Source organism: Nannospalax galili, unplaced genomic scaffold, assembly GCF_000622305.1.
Source record: "Nannospalax galili isolate Female #2095 unplaced genomic scaffold, S.galili_v1.0 scaffold278, whole genome shotgun sequence".
NCBI classification, from domain to species: domain Eukaryota; kingdom Metazoa; phylum Chordata; class Mammalia; order Rodentia; family Spalacidae; genus Nannospalax; species Nannospalax galili.
This window is the reverse complement of record NW_008347536.1, coordinates 14,613,371-14,633,206: the sequence shown is the minus strand read 5'-3', so window position 1 is coordinate 14,633,206 and position 19,836 is coordinate 14,613,371. Positions and strand designations below refer to the sequence as shown.

The window sequence follows — 19,836 nt, the reverse complement described above, 5'->3', positions numbered from 1 at the left end:
TCCCAACCAGCCTTGGAGCCCTTGGTGCCCTTCCTACCCTGCCACCTCTCTCTAAGGTCCAGGCTTGAATGATATCCACCCCTCACCCCATCTCACAGGAGAAGGAACTGAGGCCCATAGAGGGGCCAGGAGGTTCCTAGTGTGCAGGAGCCCTGTGCCTATCTGCATGAGGCCAGATTCTGGCCCCAAAGGACAGATAAGAGGCTCTCCTTCCTCACACATCAGATCTGGAGTCCTTTGGGAGGAATGTGCTTTGAGTGGTTCTCAAACTGCACCCCATAGAACCCCAAGGGTGCTACCATAGAGAAAATGAAGATGTCCCCATACAGGGATCTCTCTCTCTCTCTCTCTCTCTCTCTCTCTCTCTCTCTCTCATTAGAGAAGGTCTATTTTCGCATTTTTATGCCAGTGTATTTGTTCACAATGCTGGACTCTGGACTCATGCAATGCTAAGCAAGCATTGTACCATTAAGGGTGCAACACCCTTTATCAGTCATTAGAATGAGATTTCGCTTGGAGAAAGGGCCATGTTGCTAAGAATCAGCTGGTCTAAACTTAACCACAATTTGGCAGAGAAGACTGAAGCTAAGAAAAGATGAGACCAGTTATGGTGACTCATACTTGTAATCCTAGCACTTTGGGAGGCTGAGGCAGGAGGCTGGCCACAGTGTGAGAGCAACCTCGTCAGCATAATAAGTTCTAGTCCTGCCTGGGCTACAGAGTAAGACACACACATACACACACACACACACACACACACACACACACACACACACACAGTGAAATAGAGATTAGGCTAACATTTGTTGTTTTCTGTGTTCCTGTGCAAGGGCCTTTAGGTGTATTATCTCATTTAACACTCATGGCCCATTTTTGCAGCAGGTAGAGTTTTCATGTCCTATTTACATCCAAGAGGCTTGAGCTACAGACAGCAAATAACCCGGTCACACGGCTAGTAAATGCAGCTGAGGTTCAATTCCAGCAAAACTCATTCCAGTATCTGTACTCATTTGATCAATGGAGATGAAAGAGCAGGAAGACATGAATAGGAAGAAAGGGGCCATAGAATACAGGGGAAATATATCGACACATGATGGAAAGATCAACTCAGGCAGCACAGGTGAGCTGCTCGCTTGGCTCAAAGCTTCCGATGGCCATAGGGAAAGACAAATGGCTAGCTGTATGACCCTCTCTGAAAGAAGCTGGAGGCTAGCTTTCCAGGTGCTCTGCTCCAACCCTCTGTCCCCCTTAGAGGGCTACAAGCTCAGAGAGCCCTTCCCTATGCTTACTTTCCATGGTGACATAAGGTAGGCACTGAGGGATGGCAGTCAGCTCTGGCTCCATGGGATTCAGAACCCAGCCCAAGATGAGGCCTTCCAGGACCTCACATGTTCCCAAGGAGAGCTCCCAGATTGATGGAGGCCCAGTAGCCAACAGGGTCTTGTGCAGGCTGAGTGGCCCACAGCAAGTTGTATCTCACAGTGTGGGTGTCCCATGGGCTTGCAGTTGTCAGCATAGAGCCCCAAGAGAGGAAGTTCTACCAGTCCTGCTGACCTGGGCAAACCACAGTCCAGATGGGCCACCCCAGGCACTGCTTTGAGCAGAAGCACAGTGTTTCTTGTCTAAGGAACCCACTATTAGTCAGCAGTCCTCAAAACGGATGTGGGACAAGAGAGAGAGAAACATACTGAGAGCACAAAGGACAGGAGCCAGGGATAGTGAGAGCCTCCTAGCCCCTCCAGAATAAAGCCTGGGTCCTATCACCTGGCCTCGCACCTCCCAGGTTCTAGTCAGTCGTTTGCCCTAGTTGCTGCTCCAGTGAGTCGTTGCTGTAGTCAGGTTGGAGTCTCCACTGTCTGCCCCCCATGCAAGCTCCTTCCATCTCCATTTCCCCATTCGTATTGTGCCTCTGCTCAGTCACCTCTCCCTTTCTGTCTGTGCGATCTCAGCCACACTCCTCTCTGCACGCCTTCTCTGATCCCCATTCCCTACAGATCTGTCTCTCCTCTCTTCTCTCCAATCCATGGGTACCAGAGAGCCTAGGTTTGAGGACCTGTCTGCCTATACCACCCTGGTAGCATGGCCCCTCTGTGCTGTCTTCTGCAAAATGAATGGAATGGAAAGGCCTGCACCAGACAGGCCATGAACTGAGCTGAAATGACTGGGTGGGTGTGAAAGTGCAGTGAACCTGATAAGGATATGCATGTGGGAGCTGCAACAGTGTGACCTGGGGACAGGAAGCAGAGAAGGCTCTGCCTGTCTCTCAAGAGCAAGCATGCCCCTCCCTGATAAGAAACAGTTTTCAGTCTATTTCCAGGCTCTCCTACTTTCTTCCAGGGCTGTACCCCATCCTAGTACCTCTCTTTGCTATCTGGGCCACTCTCCCATGGTGTGGCTGGGGCTATGAAAGGACCAAGGAGATACACTGATCCACCATGGCCAAAAGAAATCTCAGATAAGCCACATGTGTGTGTGATTCTAGATTCTTCAGTAGCCACATTAAAAGTCAACAAAGTTCATTTAAAAATTTTTCATTTATTATTTTTATTCTGTGTATATGAGTATATTGCTTTCATGTGTATAATTGCACCTGTGCCATTGCAGTGCCAATGGAGGTAAGAAGAAGGCGTTGAATTCCCTGGAACTGGAATTATGGATGGTTGTTAGCCACGATGTGGGTGCTGGGAATCAAACCCAGGGCCTCTGCAAGAACAGCCAGTGCTCTTAACCACTGAGACATCTCTCTAGTCCCCAACAAAGTTTATTTTGATAATAAATTTAGGCTAGGCATGCTTGTAGTCCCAGCACTTGAGAGATGGAGGCAGGAGGATCAGGAGTTCAGTCAGCTAGATGTAGTAGCTAATGCCAGTAATCCCAGCACCCTGTCAACTGAGGCAAAAAGATCATCATGAGTTTGAGACTAACCTGAGCTATGTGATATACATAGCAAACTCTAGGCCAGCCTGAGCTACATAGTGAAATTCTGTCTCAGGAAAAAAAAAGTTCAAGCTCATCATCAGTCAGCTTGGACTACATGAGATTCTGTCCACACACACACACACACACACACACACGCATACCACTATGTCTAAAATTTAGATGCTCAGGAGGGACATATGACTGGTGGCTGCTCCATTAGATAGTATGGCTCTCAGTCATGTCCAACCTGTAGCCCACAGGCCATAGGTACCCTAGAATAGTATGAATGTAGCCCAACACAGAATCATAAAGTTACTTAAAACATTATCATTTCTTTTGAAACTGGGCATGGGTGGCACAGGCCTTTAATCTCAGCACTCCAGAGGCAGATGGAAACAGACACTGTGAGTTACATGCCAGCTTGGTCTATGTAATGAGTTCCAGGCTAACCAGGGTTATAAAGTGAGATCCTATCTCAAAAAAATTATAAAAATATTTTGTGATTTTTTTTAACACTACTGCGTGGTTCTCGAGTATGAACTTTGCAGATGGCTACAGTGTTTTGCAGGGTCAAAAGTTTGGCCTTACCTTCAAGGCATAGTGAGTAATATAGGCAGGAACCTCACTTACAGAAAACTTAAATGGGAGATTTCAGGGCCCAGGCCCTTCAAATCAATCACATCACAGAAGCACAGAAGAGCCTCCTAACTGCCTGTCCTGCCAGGGCCACTGGCTCATGGGTTTAGTGGATAAAGTATGAGTTTTTTCACTTGGGCAAGCTTTGAGCTCTGGTCTCAGTTGTACCTCTTTCTAGTTGAACATGTCGCCCATTCTCAAAGCATGTTTGCTTACATGTGAAGAAATATAGGACTCCCCCCTTTGCAGGTTCCAGGGAAGATAAAACAAGCTCATGCATGCAGAGCCCTGAGCCCATACATCCAAGGTCTGGCATATCCAAGGCCCAGTATCTCCTGGCACCTTGGTTCTGTAGCCCACTCTGGAATTCACTGGTATCTCTGAACCATCCTGATCCAAGAGCTCCTCCTATCTTGACAGCATTCCCTCTTGTTCACATTTTCCTCCTAAGAGCCTGGCATCAGCTACAGGCACTGCTGATCAGGGCCACCACTTCTCCTTTCAATGGAAATGTATCCGGTACTCCGTATTTCACCCCCAGCACCCCGTTTCAATAGAGAACAAGATAAACACAAAGCCTGTTTATGCAGAACTCAGTCCAACAGAGAAGATAGACATGGAACAAGGTTTGGCTCAGACTTGAGTGTTTGTAGAATAGATATTTCTCTCCTTTGCCTAGAAATCAACTTAATTTCTATTCTGAATTCCCAGTCTGCCAGATCATTCAGAAACTCAAACACAGTCTCTCTCAGGGCTCTCCCACCCTCCAGAAGCAAAGGTTGCGAGGTCTTGCCCAGGCTCGGGCATCACAGAGGCCTGCCCTGCCCACAAGGAAATATCTTCAGGCCGCCCTGGTCACTATGGTAATGCCCACCCACCACCCTGCCACCCATAACTGACCCTTTTAGCAGATTTGGAGCAGAGAAGTCTTGGTATGGCTGGGAATTGGGGAAACCTTCTCTGAGTTAGGTCTCAGAGCTACATGGCTCCCAGCTGCTAATAGAACCCGAATTTGCTCAGTGCCTGCCCCATTTATTTCTCATTCTGTTTTTCCCCATTGTGAGAATGACAAAGCCCATTAGTGCCTTCTGCCCAGTCGCAAACCTCCCTCTGAAGCCGGAAAACCTAAAGCTGCTCCCTGCTGGAATGTAAGAAAAGAGAAGGGCAGAGCAATGGAGATGGCATGCATGGATTAATATTCAAATGAATTGCCTGCTGGGACAGGCCAGGCTTTGGCAGCCAGTGTCAAGCAAAAGGAAGCTTGGACAAGAGTTCTCAGGTGGCGGCCCCCATGGGTTCTGACCTGGGGAAAGCCAGTGTTTGTCTCCTGTAGCTCACCTGAAAAATGAGATGGAAAGCCAGGCATAACGGCTCATGGTTGTAATCTTAGCAGTCAGGAGGCAGAGGTAGGAGGATCACCTTGTCATCATTTGAGGTCAAGCCTGGTCTACATAGTGAATTTCAAGCCAGCCAGGGTTATATAATGAGACTTTCTCAAAAAGGGGGGAAATGAAATGAGACCAGAAAGAGGTGCCAGGCTGGACCACAGGATGAGCCCCCATAGGGATATCAAGGGACAAAAAAGGGCAGAAGAACTGAGGAAGCCCAGCCCACTCTCTTGCTGGTATTCAGCATCCTGGTCCACACATCTTTCTGGAGAACTAACTTCCTCCAGGGTCAGCCTCTCCCAAGCTGTTCCTTACACTAGGTCAAAGTCTTCTCCCCAGAAATTGCCTACTGCTAACTAACTTCAGGCCACATAGAAAAATGTAATGACATAAGATTCATACATACAGTAGGGTAGCTATCATGTTGAGTAATGCCAGTGGTAAGAATGGTAAAGATGCTCCTAATGAGGACAGTGACATTGATGGTTGATGATAGCGGTGATGGGATAGGTGACCTTGGTGGTCACAGTACCAGTGATTTTGATAACAACATCAACACGGAGATACTGGTGACAGCAGTGGTGATAGGACTGTGAGTTCATGGTGTCCTTTAGTGACAGTGGTGGTCATGGAGATGAGATTGGTGACATTGATACTGGTGAAGATACTGATATTAAAGACAGTGATCATGGTATGATAATCATGGTGTTGACAGTGATTCTAAAGGTTCGGGTAACCATGATAATGACAGAGCCTGTGGCTAGAGCAGAATCAATGATAATCATGTAATGAGAGTATTGTGAATAAATTGGTCACCTAACTAGTTATGAAACTGTTGCTGATATGAGTTGGGGGAACAGTCACAGTGATAGGACTGATGGTGGTGGTGACTATGGGGGTAATTTTTCACCATAATGCTGATGATGATTAGCATGTTAATGATGACATGACAGAGTTTAGCCACAAGAATTTCATTCAAAATCCCTTGTTAAGTTTCTATAGGTCTAAGAACCAATGGAACACTGGTGGCCCATTGCTCCCGATGAAGTGACTGAGTCCCACCCTCTCCTCATCCCAGAGCTACCTTGCCCACCTCACTGCCATCTGCAAGTAGGATTTCCTCCATTTGGTTAAGTGGGCCTGGTTATGTGTCTTCCCAGGATGAAGAACCCTCCTCTGAGCAGGAGCCCTCAAAGAAGAAGGATGGCCTGGCCCAGATCTCCCCAGACTTGACCGTGGTTCAGTTCATCAAAGGTAAGTGAGCCCAGGCCAGGCTAGGGAGAGGTAGCCAGAGGAACCCTTGAGGGACCCTATACAGGATGCAACCCCTCTGGTCTTTCTTCATTTTTCTTCTGTACCTACAGGCCCCTCATAAGCACCATATACTCCTGGTGAGTGTCTGTTGATGCATCCCTCTCTGTCAGAAATATCTTTTCTTACTGCTGTCTATCACAATCTTCCTTGTCCTTCTAGGTCGAGTTCAAAAACCTTCTGTCCACGGGGAACAAGGTTGCATCCCTACTTTCTTTGGGCTCTGAGCATGCTCAGGTCTTCCATAACAGCTCAGCCATCTGTCAAGTCCTTGGTCATAAACAGTAAACTGAAAGCCAAGGCCTGTGCCCTTCTCTCATCCTCCCTGAGCCTGCAAGCAGGAGGCCCTTGGTAAATCCTATTAAATCCCCAGACTGTGGCATAGGATAAAATCCAGAAACCTAGTGTTTTGTTCTTGGTGCTTGGTTCTCTGTGAACCTCAATTTCCCAGAACAAATTCTCAGACTCACTGAGGTAAACTTCATGGAAGTCTGATCCTGACATTATGAAATCAATCAGTCAGTAACCAGAGCCCACATTGGGACCAGGAAGCACTTTCTAAAGAATCCAGTCCCATGGACATTGTTTGCTGGGTGCCAGGCTTTTAGAGAGCACTGGGTAGCAAGTCAGAAGACCTGGCTGTGAGCCCTGCCAGACATGGTCAAGGTGTAGTCTTGTGGAGTTACTTTCTATTTCTAACCTCCATTTCCTCATCTAAAAGACTAGGTCGATAATCTTTGCTTTGCCTCTCTCAAGATTAGTATATGGTCACGTGGGATGAGACATTGGCAGCCCTGCTTACTATTCTAAAAACTGCTTATACAAGGTTTTCCATGACCATGCCTACCCTGTTCTTTTTTAATATATATATATATATAATTTTTATTTTATGTATATGAGTATATTGCCTGCATACATGTAAGTGCACCCATGTCATGCAGTACCGTTGGAGGTCAGAAGAGGCCATCAGATCCCCTGGAACTGGAGTTATGGAGTTAGCTGCCATGTGAATGATGGGATTCAAACCCGTGTCCTCTGCAAAAGCACCCAGTGCTCTTAACTGCTAAGCCATCTCTCCAGCTCCCTACCCTGTGTTTTTACTAATGCCCAGACAGTAAACGGAGCTATTGTGGCTTAGGAAGCTCTTATCCAAAAGGACCTTAACCCTTCACAATACATTTGTAGCAAGAAAAAAATTGAACCCAATTCTGCAGCAAGGTTTCCTAAGAATTAATGATGGAGTATCCATAATCTAGCCCCTGGTTCTCCAGCATTCCCAGGGGAAGAGAATGCCCAAATTCCATGGGACTAGGCCTAGGGACAGGGATCTGCACTCATGACCTCAGGTCACCCACAACTACTGAAAGGCCTCAGCATATTGCACCATGGAAGAGCTTATTAATCATGGCTTTGGCTTCTGCCCAGAAAGCATTTTGAGCTGGTTGCTCAAACTGAATCCTAGAGCTGAGATGTTCTAGGCCAGTTTGTCTCTGGTAGATTCAGCTTCTACAGGAGACTTCAGGAGACAGAGGCAAGGCTGACCATAGGCTCTGTGCCTCATCAGCGAGCCTATGAGCAGCCTATGACCTGCAGAGCTAAAGAGAAGTCATTCTGATCAAAGGGTCTAGCCTTAACCATCTAGAAGGAGTAGAAACTCTTAGGGGAAGACACAGTTCCTGGCGGGGGTTGGGGCTCCTGTTTGATGGGTGAGATATACTCTTACAGTCAGCAAATGGAGGGAGAGCCTATATCTATCCGGTGGAAGAGACCTGACCAGGATGATAGAGGAGGCCACTGTCTGATGGGACAGCCATGGTCCTTAAGTTAAGGGAGGCCCTTGACTCATGGGAGGGAATACAGCACTGAACTAAGGGCATTCTTGTCTTATTTAAGGCCAGTGCCTGGCTTCTGAGCTGAAAAAGGCAGGGAAGGAAGGAAGGCGGTCACCGAGTTGAGGGAGGCCCTGGCGTGTCTGATGGGGGAGACCACGTGTGCCCCTGAGGGAAGCCCTGACCTAACCCTTACGGGAAGATGTGCTTCTGAGCTGGAGACAGGCCCTGGAATTCCTCTTCAGGTAGCAAAATGAAAGCCCTGCCCTCCAGGAATTTTCCATTCCTTGAGAAAGCTGTGGCTGCTGAGAGATGGGGGATGGGCCTACAGTCTACTGCAATGATCAATGCCGCAGAATGAACAGGAGCCCTCTGGAGTCAGGCTGCCAGAGAGGACAGGAATGGAGGAGGAAGGCTAGAAGGGTGAGGGCCTCTGAGCTAGGGGTCAAGAGACCTGGGGGAACTCCTGGCCTTGCCCTGACCTCTCTGTGTAAACCTAGGTGTGTCCCTGCCTCTCCCTTGAAGTGAAAGCCAAAATCCCTTGGCTCATATGGCACATCCTGGGCAGCTAGGAAGGGAAGAAGAAAGGGAGAGGCACGGAGGAAGGGAAAAAGAGAGGACTTGTAGCAGTTTCTAAGGGGTCTGGGGGGGTAGCTGAACACACTGTTTGTGGCAAGGAACTAGAGACAAGAGGAGGCACGTTTGGGGCTTAAAGAAGGGGGAATTCCACAACTCCAACTCCCACTCCCCATTCCTAGACTGCCTATTTTCTGGCTTCAAAAGAAACAGCTCCTGGCCCAGCCTCTGGGGGTTAGGGACCTAGCTGGCTCCATTATGCTCTGAGGAGACTGAAGTAGTTTCCTACAACACAGGGACACAGACCCCTCATCTAGCTGCTGCAAAAACAGAAGATCCCCCACCTGACCCCTGGCTGCCTCTCCACCAGCCCAGCCTGGTTAATGACTTGCTTCTCTTCTCCTCTTTCCCACACCTCATGGTTAACATTAGAAAGAGAGGGTCACCCATGTCAGAACAGAAAGTGTCCTTGGACATCATGGGCATTGCTACTCATAAGGACACTGAATCCAAGAGGGAAGGGACTTGCTCATCATTCTGAGCCCTTGGGTTTAGCAGATTTTCTGGGAGGAAGCCTGAACGGGGCACCTGGAGAGGTCCTCGATGGCAGAGTAGCTGCTGGTCTCTAAGCTGTTGTTCTGGCCACCCTACTACTAGGAATTCCTTCTCCTCTTGCTCCACCTCTCCAGGTGCCCCCATTCTCTAGGTGCTAGCTCTGTCCTTCCTCCAGTAAACCTCCCAGCCCAAGGATGCCTAGGGTTCATCCTCTCTGGAGATATGAGATTCTGCCCCAGGCATTTGGACATTCGATCTGTATATCCATGTCTTCATTCATTAAACAGTATTTACTAAGTGCCTATTATGCCCAGGACTCTAGAGATAAAGCAATTAACACAATGAAAAAATACTGCTCTAAGACAAAATGGGCATGGGGTGCAGTAAAACAGCTAAGTGAATGAAATGTATATTCTGTTAAGTAAAGTGCTCTGGGGAAACACATGCCAGTGGTGAGATCGGGGTACAGTGGGGACTTGGATTGAGGACACAGAGGGAAGGAGCCAAGCCCACATTATCTTGGAAAAAACTACAGCAGGACAAGATGGAAAGGGCCCAGTGGGGGGAAAGGGGGTGATTCAATAGAAATGAGAAGAAAAAAAAAAAAAGAAATGAGATGGGACTCAGATAAGACAACATGAAACAGAACTCTGTTGAATCCAATAGAACTGAGCAGAAATAAACACTTTAAATAAAATGCCATCTAACACAGTGGAATGGAAAAATAAACAGAATTTCAAAACTGTGGTAGAATGGCAGGGAGTCATACCTTATGTAGTGGGATAGAATCAGATGCACTAGAACTAATGGAACAGAATGGAACGGAACGGGACGGGACGGGACGGGACAGGGAGTTGAAAGGAACAAAAAGCAGGGCGGACAGACACTGGTGGTGTGGCTGATTGTCTGTGCTGACCTCCTCCCTGCTTGTCCCAACAGTCTTCCCCAGGGTGCTGCTGCGGACACTGCGCCACCCCATCTTCCTGCTGGTTGTCCTGTCCCAGGTGTGCATGTCATCTATGGTGGCTGGCATGGGCACCTTCCTGCCTAAGGTCCTGGAGCGCCAGTTTTCCATCACAGCCTCTTTTGCCAACCTGCTCCTTGGCTGCCTCACGATCCCCTTGGCCATCATGGGCATTGTGGTAGGAGGTATCCTTGTCAAGCGTCTCCACCTGAGCCCCATGCACTGCAGTGTCCTTTGCCTTCTGGGGATGCTGTTGTGCCTACTGCTCAGCCTGCCGCTCTTCTTCATCGGCTGCTCCACCCATCAGATTGCAGGCATCACCCTGCGCCCAGAGTGAGTAGGCTTGTGCGTGTGAGGATGCATAGGGAGGCAAGTGGTCTTACATCAGTCACCTCCCTGGGACACCATCTCTCCTAGTTTCTATAAGGTTCTATACAAGTCCCTCCATAAGTTCAAGAATAAGCAGTGGCCACTCTGGAAGGCATCAAGGGAAGGAGAACTCAGGCCTGAGAAGGGCCAGAGACCGAGTCAGGGAATAGTCACCTATGGGATGGCATCTCCAGGGAGGCTGAGCCTGTGGGCCAGCAGAAGCACACAGAGGCCACATATAGACAGCAAGAACTCAGCCCAGCCTGAAAGAGGCTTTTGCTCCCAGCTGAGGTTAGGTCTGACCTAGAAGGGGCCAACACCTCCACCCATGGTGGTAGACATGGTTGGAAGGTCCTTCGCAAAGAGACTGCAGAGAAGTTGACTGGGATAGGATACGGACTGGAAACTGATTCTCCACATTTAAGAGACTGAGCTCCAGTTCTGTTTTCCTTGGTGTTTCAGAATGCCTTGCTCCACTGACCTGGAGAAAACTTTCTACCTCCTCCTACCCCTGCTCTCTCCTCCCTCGACTTTACACAAGCTTCTCCCTTGGGAATCTTCTTAGAGGGGTTGTTAAAAATTCCAATCTGGCCCCTACCCTACAATGATCTCATTTTTCCTGGAAACGGTTCTAGGCTTAGGTCAGGTTCTAGCACCCAGCTAGAATTTCCCAGCTTTCCTGCCCTGCCTCTTCCTTGTCATATGTGCCCCCACTTAAGTGCCAGGTTCCCTCACCTGGGCTCCTACACATGACTGCAGGCACCTCAGGCCCCGCCCTCAGCACCTGGCTCTTTCTTTCTCCTCCCTCTCTCCTTTTCTCTAACAGCCAAGCTGTTAAGACTTTGTTTTTCCATGTGCAGAGCTGAACCTACCCTAGGCCTGCAGCTGAAGTCCCCAGTCTGACCAAGGACCACATCCTCTCAATGCTTTTTCAAGTACAAAGTAAATGGACATTTACCTATTATTCATTCTCTCTTTCTCTCTCTTCCTCCTCGCTCTCCCTTTCTTTCTTTCCTTCCTTCTTTCTTTCTTTCTTTCTTTCTTTCTTTCTTAGAATTTATTTTTATTTTATGTGTAAAAGTGTTTTGCCTGCATCTGTCACTCATATGTGCAATACCCACAAAAGCCAGAAGAGGGCGTCAGGTTCCCTGGAAATGGAGTTAAGGACCATTGTTAGCCACCATTATGGGTGCTAGAAACCGAATCTGGGTGCTCTGGAAAAATAATCAGTGCTCTTAACTACTGAGCCATCTGTCCATCCCCTTTACCATGTTTTTAAAAGCCATCCTGCCTGCCCGTGTCTCCTTCCTCTCCCCTCTCTCTTCAGCTTTGACATATCTCTTACCAATATTCTTACAAGTTATTTTATGAGCTCTGTGTTGTAGCTCACTGAAGATTTTTAAGACCAATCAAGTGAATTGAGGAAAATCTCTCATATTCCTCTACAGTGATGCCCAGAGCTGAGGTGTCCTGTACACCCCGAAGACTCATGGTTTCCCTCTTATGTCCCATTGAGCGCCCATGAAATCTCTGTAATAAGTCCTAGCATGGTGCCCACTTTACAGTATGGGGGCACGGCAGGGCCTGGAGCTAAGATTCTTCCTGCAGAAGCAAGCAGGCAATCAAGGAGAGAGGAAGGGTTGAGGAAGAACCCAAGATCCCACCCACACCTGCTCAGCCTTCCATTTGTTGACATGGGTTCTAAGAAGCGTCTGGACAGCATCCTGGGGCTTCTCAGCTCCAGCAGTGCCAATTTGTCCCCCTCCTATGGAGGACGTGCCATGACACTGTCAGACACTGGAACAGTGCATGGCTAGAAGGAAGGAGAACAGGATTGTGCTGGCTGGTGAGCCTTCCTCCTCACTCAGAGAGAGACCTCCCCTCCTTAAGGAAGGAGACGCTCACCTCTACCTCATGACTACCTCCCCTTCCCAGGCTATCTCAGTACCATATCAACAATCATTCTCTCTCAGCCTCTCCAGCCCCTGCCAACCCTCTTCTGATGGAACTGAGATTTCACTAAGCTTGCGAGGTCCATGGCTCTACCTGAGTCTCTGCTCTGTTCCCTCGCAAATCCCAACAGGGCGACCTCCAGTTTCTCCCACTGGTCCCTTCTCCTCAGCCTAGCCGCTGGACCCTTGCACGACCCTATGTGACTCACCAGCCTCTCTGGGCCTCTGTCCCCAGCTGATGTGCTATGTTCCCTCCTAGCATGAAGCCAGATCAGCCTGTGTTTCAAAGTCCATCTCTCTGTCTACCTGCACAGTAATATTCCTCCTTCAAACTCAGCCTCTCTCTGAGTTCCTGCTCCTGTCCACCCATACCTTGTCCTGGGCACCTCTGGGATCTGGAAACAGGGAGTAGGACAGTGGCGTGAACAGAGAGGTTGTGAGACTTCAGGAGGCTGACAGGGAGAGGGAGCCCCAGCCCAGCTAACAGAACTAAGGCCCCGGAGCGGGAGACAGGCACAGATTGGAGCCCCCACAGCTGGTTGATCACCCTACTGGGGCCCTGTGCACAGCTGTACTTTCCTGGGGCAAGGTGGTGATCCACTTCATGGAGACAATAGCCTCCTCATCTGACACTCACTTCTGGGAGGACTTTCTCTGGTGTTCCACCAAGGTACAAGGATATTTGCAGAAACTCCCAAATGCATAGGATCCAGGGTTGTAAACCTGATTAGTGGTCTCTGGTCTAGGCTCCCTGAGTTTCAGCCTTTCTCCCCCAGAGAGCAGCTGCAGCTGAAATCATTGGCCATTGTTCTCAGAGTAAAGCCAGGCTGCAGGGTGAGAGGCCCCAGGAAGGAGAGCTGAGCCAGCTCCGATTGCCTTCTCTCTGTTCAGCACCCAGCCAGGTCCAGGCTTCTTTCCTGGCTGCGCAGAGCCCTGCTCTTGCCAATCAGATGATTTTAACCCTGTGTGTGACACCAGCGCCCATGTGGAGTACATCACGCCCTGCCATGCTGGATGCACAGGCCGCATAGTCCAGGAGACTCTGGGTAAAAGCCAGGTAAGGCTGACCTCCAGCACAGCCTCTGCCACTCTCAGTCTGTGGGGCCTTGTCACCCTGCACCTCTCAGTGCCTTTGCTCTCTGGATCTCTTCCCTCTGTTGCTGCCTCTCTCCTCTGCTTTGGCAGGTGCAAAGCATCATTCTCTCAGTAAGTTTCATTGCCAACCAGGGCCCAAGGAGGTGAGCCAGAGCCAGCCCTCAGCTGCCTCTGCAGCAGATATATCAAGGAAATGGCCCTCAGGAGTCCGGGCTGCAGATGGGCAGAAATGGTCCCTACCAGTTCATACAAGAACGGACAGGACATGGCCCACCTAAAAGGGACCCAGAAGGCTCCAAGAGAGGTGACGTCTGTGCCAGATCTTCCACGGTGAATAGGCAAGCCAGGACTTGGGAGGGAAGGACTTCCCATGCAGGGGCAACAGTATATGCAAAGATTTGAAAGAACACACAGTATGTATGGGCTTCCTAGACAGCAGGACTTGTTCTGAATGAATACTTTGCCTGGGTGAGCTCATTAACTAGGAATCGAAGAACCACATGACTTTGCCCAAAAAAGTCTCTCCCACAAGGCCTAGGAGATGTTAAAGCACTCTATATACTCAACTCCTAATCGGCCTGTTGTACAGGTGGGAAATGAAGGCATGGAAAAAGACGAGGCAGCTCCCAGAGTCTCATACCAGAGCTGGGACTAGAACCAGGGCTCTAGCCTTCAGGCCAGCCTACACCGGATCCAGAGACTGGGTCTGGATTAGGCATTCGGAGAAGGGTCAACACCCAGGAACATCCCTCTGGCCTAGGATTGGCCCTTGTCGTGTGGACCCTCTCAGTTCAACATGAGCCCCTGGGCTCTGAGTCTACACCCAAAGAGTGCTCTGTAATAATGTATGCATGGGTGGGCGCAGGCTGAGATGGAGAAAGGTGGGCACTGGTTGGATCTCAGGCTCCCAAGGTAGAATCAGTCCTGTGGGAGAGACTGAAGGCACAGCACAGCCTGCCCATGCCCATCAGCTCTGCAGTTCATGGATGGCTTATGTGTCCAGCTACTGTCCCAGAGTTCTTCCATCTGCCACCTTGCCTTTGCCTCTCTTTAATTCTATTTCCAAAAAAACACTTCACCTCCAAACTCTTTACCCATCCATCCAGATCACAGAACCCTTCTCATCTGGTCCACTGGGCTTAAATCCTTCCAAGGCTCCCAGTCTCCACCTTGGACTTCTCAGTTCCTCTCATCCTGGGAATTATCTGAGGCTGTCATAGAGAGAGATGAGAGGCCCACAGGGCTCCAGGTCCTCAGGCTAGTAGGGCCACCTTGAGAACTGATGGGACCCATGCCTGCACAGGTAGCTGGGGTCCACTGGTCAGGAAGCCCTGACCTGGGGCTGGAGAGACGCTCAACAGTTAAGAGCATGTACTGCTCTTGCAGAGAACCTGAGTTCAGTTCCCAGAACCCACATCCGGTAACTTATGTACAGGCCAAGATGGATGGATGGATGGATGGATGGATGGATGGATGGATGGATGGATGGGTGGATGGGTGAAAGCTCTGACCCATGGGGAAGAAAAGAGAAACCCAGGCTTCCTGGTTTGGCCTTGTTCCTGAAAGATACCGAAGGGCACTGGTAACCAAACTGCTTCTCAACTTCTCCCTGGAAAGAGGTTTTACAGGCTGCCATCAAACATACCAGTGCTGGCCTAGAGACAGTCTCTCTACCCCACAGCCAGTCTGTGTCCAGGCACCTTGCTTGGCTCTTCAAGTAATCAGAACTCAGCTGATGGTCAGAGTCCGGAACTCCAGCCAGCTCTGCCGTGCTGGCTGTGGGCCCTGGGCCTGTCAGCAGCTTCCCCAGCCTCAGGCCTTTAGCCAGCTGCTGCCCTTGGAAGCTCCTGAAAGCTCTTCTCCCCCTTCTCACTATTCCAGGTTTTCTACACCAACTGCAGCTGTGTGGCAGGGGATGGCCTGGTGTCTGCCGGTTCCTGCGACTCAGCCTGCAGCCACCTGGTGCTGCCCTTCATTCTCCTGGTCAGCCTGGGATCAGCGGTGGCCAGTGTCACCCATACACCCTCCTTCATGCTCATTCTGAGGTGACAGCATGGCAGAGAGGGTGGGTGGGTACCCTGTGGATTAAGATACCCTTAACCACAGCCAGGATGAGATGTTCAAAGGAAGAATTGAAGGAATAAGGCCACTCAAGTGTCCTGGACCTCCATGACAGATGAGCTCCTTGCTGTCCTGTCTCCAACCCCCAAGCAGTCTACTAGGGTGAGGCTTCTTCCTTTGTCTTACAGACAAGGAACAATGTAGGCTCAGAAAAGTTCAGGAACTGGCTCAAGTTTTATAGCCCAGGCCTTTAATTTCTCACTGGGTCCAACAAATTGTCATCTGAGGTACCCCTGGGCTAGGGCGACCTCAGAACAAGATAATTCCTGTTTTTCATACTGCTGGGTTTTGATATTCATGAGCTACTTTCTAGAAAGTTAGAAAGGAATATTAGAAGACACACAGACAGCAAATGTAGAGGGAGCTGATGCCCACGGAGTTGAGAGCAGGCTGTACAGAAGAGTGACAGGTGGGATGGAGCTCCCGGCCTAGACCTTCAACTGACGGAGGAGAGAAGGGTCTCGTAAGGCCCTGCGGCTGCCTGGGGCAGGGGCTGGAGCTTCTCGGTCAGTCCTTAAGCTGCCATGTCCTTCTTGATAGGGGAGTGAAAAAAGAAGACAAGACCCTGGCCGTGGGAATGCAGTTCATGCTTCTGAGAGTGCTGGGTAAAGAGCCTGCCTGGGGCCCTTGATGGTAGAGATGGGGGTCCAGATATATGCTGTGTGCCAGGCCTGAGAGACACAGCCTTGAGTGGGACCCAGTCCCTGACCTCAGGGCTCACAGGTGCAGGGGGTAACAGGGCTGACCCATGTATCTGGAGGTAGTGTGCCTGGGCCCCACCAAGTCTGATGGAGACTCCCTCCAATGTGGGCTAAGAGATGGCTGAAGGCCAAAGACTTCTGAGTCAAGAGGCCCAGAACCACTGTGGATCATGTGAGCCAAGGATGAGGGACTGGGGAATGCTGGGCCTTTGCTGTCCCCTGAGCCCTTTCCTTCCCTAGCCTGGATGCCCAGCCCTGTGATCCACGGCAGTGCCATAGACACGACCTGTGTGCACTGGGCCCTGAACTGTGGGCGGCGAGCCGTCTGCCGCTACTATGATCACGACCTGCTCCGAAACCGGTAAGCAACAGAAGGGGAGGGTCTGTGTCAGGGCACCTGCTAAGTGATAGATGCTGTGTCTGTGCTGAGCCCAACTCAGCCTCTGGAGTACTGTGTTTGCAAGTATAAGCCACCACACCTAGCTAGCTCCCCTTTTTATAGATGTGGAAAGTAAAAGCTAAAGTAAGAGGTCCCAGGTGACAGGTGGCACAACTGGCAGAGCCACGCCACACCCCAAGCTGTCAGAAGGCAGAGTCCTTGCCGGAACCTGAAGAGGGAGCCCTGCCCCTGCCTCCAGCTTTAACCTTTCCATCTGTACAATAGGGAACTCAGAGGAACCCAAAGGCATGGACGCATAGGCTGGGTGAATGTGGGGAGGACTTGCAGGCAGGGAGCTGGTCACCTGCAGCTCTGTGCCACAGTCCTGCAGGCTAGGACTGTCCAAGGAGCCATCCCCACAGAGCAAAAGTCAAATAGGATAACATGCGTCCCTCCAGGCCTCAGCATCTCTAATTGCACTATGGGTGATGTGTGCTGACTCTACTGTTTCCAACCCGAGGCCACCCAAGCCCCAAAGCCCAGCTCCTGAGTTCAGTGGTTCTTCACTCTTCCCTCAGATTCATCGGCTTACAGTTCTTCTTCAAAACTGGCTCCTTGATGTGCTTCACCTTAGTTTTGGCCATTTTGAGGCAGCAAAACAAAGAGGCGGAGACCAAGGCCACTGTGTCCAGCTCTGGCCTGCAGCAGCAGCTCTTGACATCGGGGCCAGAGAAGAAGCCCAAGGATTCCAGGGTGTGAGCTGTTCCAGCCCCACCCTAGCCAACAGTGGCAGCCACAGCTGTGTGTTATGTCCTCTAAGCCCTTTGCTCAAGATGGGGGCATCAGAAATACTGTCTTCCAATTCCGGATCCTCCACTAAATTGTGGTGTGGCTTTGAACAAGCTGCTGGCCCTCTCTGGGCCTTTGCTTGCTTGTTGGAACCAAGGAATTGTTGGAGGGTTGATGTGTTGGCCACTTCTCAAGCAAGAGGGTCTTTCTCATTCCTCCCCCAGCTAGACAACAGACCTGGAGCCACACTTGCTGGGGGAAGGAATTGCACTACAGACCCTCTTCCCTCTGTCTCTGAGGAAACAGGCCAGACTAGAACAGTGCCTCAGCCCAGCTCTGCCACACACCTGGAGACCCTACCCGCGCCTCCAGTGGGAGTGGATTCCATTTCTCAGGCTCCAGCTGTGCACATCTGTGCAGTCAGGACAGACTCAGAGTTCCTACCCAACCCCTTACTGCCTTCAAGAAGTGTCTATTTGGCGCCCCCTGCAGGCAGATCCCAGAGATGACTCTAAGGGGAGCCCCGTGGGCAAGAAGGAGCTGGCCTACTCAGGACATCAAGCTTCACAGGGCCTTGATGGAGGTATTAGAGGAGCCTTAGCGGGGGCAGGAGGCTCTCTGACTCGGAAAGTCCCAGCCTTTGTCCTCAAAGAGCCACAATTTGGGAGCGAAGCTGTCCCTTGTCTTAGAGGCCCTATAACTTCAGACACCAAACATATACTTGGACTTGCTCCCTGCTATCTGTGTGCTGTCAGTATCTCACACATTTGACCAGGGGCCACCAAAGTCACTGTGGCTTGGGTAAATAAAATGCTAGTTTACCCCTGAAGCCTTACCTGTCCACATCCCTGGGGATTTGTAGCTAATATATGATTCCATAACAGTTAAATTGGGAGTGACCTCAAGTTCTTTGAGATGCCTGGGTCAGTATAAGGCCTGGGCCTGGCACAGGGAAGATCAATTCCCAGCTCTGCACAGTGAGCTGTGGCACAGCATTCTTGGGTCAGAACCACTGGAACCTTGGATCATTCTCTGAGTCAGGTCTTGTCCTGCTTCCTGGCCAGTCTAATCTGGCCTGATTGTTTCCAGGCAGCAAGACATTGAGTTGATCTGTTCCCAGCCCAGTCTGTCACCACCATACACCCCACCTGGATAAGGCCTGTGCCAAAGAGGGAGGTTAGAGGTACCTGCTGGCAGCAGCCTCCCTGCCTTGTGTGCCCAGCTCTTAGCTGGGGGGCAAGGCATTTGTCCTCTGTGTAGAAGGAGGTGAAGAAACTCTCATCCTTGCCATGCACAGTGGTACCCATCTATAATCCCAGCACTTGGGAGGTGGAAGCAGTAAGATCAAGTTCAGGGCCAAGCTTAGCTACATAGTGAGTTTGAGTCTAGTCTGGGCTACAGGAGACTGACTCAAAAAATCCAAAGAGAAAAAGAAGAAGGAGAAAAAGGAGGAGGAGGAAGATCACCTCATTCTTACTCTATTCTCTAGTTGACTGTGTCTAACCGATACCTTAGCCTATACTAATCAGTGTCAAGAATGTCAAAGTCATCATGCATCAAGACAAGCCTGTTAGCGTGTTTTCATTCCTTCTTTCCTGTTCCCCAGGTTGTGCAGAAACAATCTGGAAATATACATACAGCTTATTATTAAATTTATCTTTGCATAATGTCTCTTCTATTACGAGAATTTCTCCTTCTAAATTGCATTAGAGGTTTGCGTCAACCACATTGTTTCCAGTTATTTAGATTTCAGTTGCAGCAGCTTCACTCGCTCACCATCATTGCCGGCACCTTGTACCCCCCTCTCTATATTCTGGTCTAATGTTTCCTTCGGCTGGGCGATTTCCTCTAGTAATGGTTTCAAAAATGGAATAAGGTCATGAGATGGATCCTCACCCATCCCAATTGTTATTCACTTTTTTTGTGGAAGAGCAACAAGCTTAGAACGGTTAAGTGACTTGCCCAAGACTACAATAATACATATAATAATATTGTAATATAATAATAGAATCAATGATGGGGCCAGAGCTGGATCTACATCTGTGGGAACCAAAACTAACACGACTCAAGAGCTCCCTTTACGGAAGAAGAATACAAAAATTAGGAATACAGTTGAATATATTTCCCTGTTCGAGAACCAGTACGAGAACCAGAAGTATTTGGGACTGTTTGTTAGCTTGGAACTCACTATGTAGACCAGGCTAGCCTTGATATCACAGAAATCTGTCTGCCTTTGCCTCCTAGATGCTGTG

The 19,836-nt window shown here is 49.7% G+C and overlaps 1 protein-coding gene across 7 annotated transcripts in view; it reads left to right on the top strand.

The window, feature by feature from the left end:
* Positions 1-19,255, top strand: part of Slco2b1 (solute carrier organic anion transporter family member 2B1) — a 48,693-nt gene extending 29,438 nt beyond the window's left edge. For 5 of the 7 annotated variants that reach the window (XM_008844250.3, XM_029568873.1, XM_029568871.1 and 2 more), the window contains 7 exons: positions 6,104-6,197; positions 10,154-10,511; positions 13,391-13,556; positions 15,476-15,639; positions 16,256-16,320; positions 16,657-16,777; positions 17,374-17,554. In XM_008844250.3, coding sequence (XP_008842472.1) covers positions 6,104-6,197; positions 10,154-10,511; positions 13,391-13,556; positions 15,476-15,639; positions 16,256-16,320; positions 16,657-16,777; positions 17,374-17,554 — 1,149 coding nt within the window. Of the gene's footprint in view, positions 1-6,103; positions 6,198-10,153; positions 10,512-13,390; positions 13,557-15,475; positions 15,640-16,255; positions 16,321-16,656; positions 16,778-17,373 lie in introns of all 7 variants that reach the window. The other 2 variants (XR_003851282.1, XM_017800908.1) reach the window with 2 other exon arrangements.
* Positions 19,256-19,836: the final 581 nt, after the last annotated feature.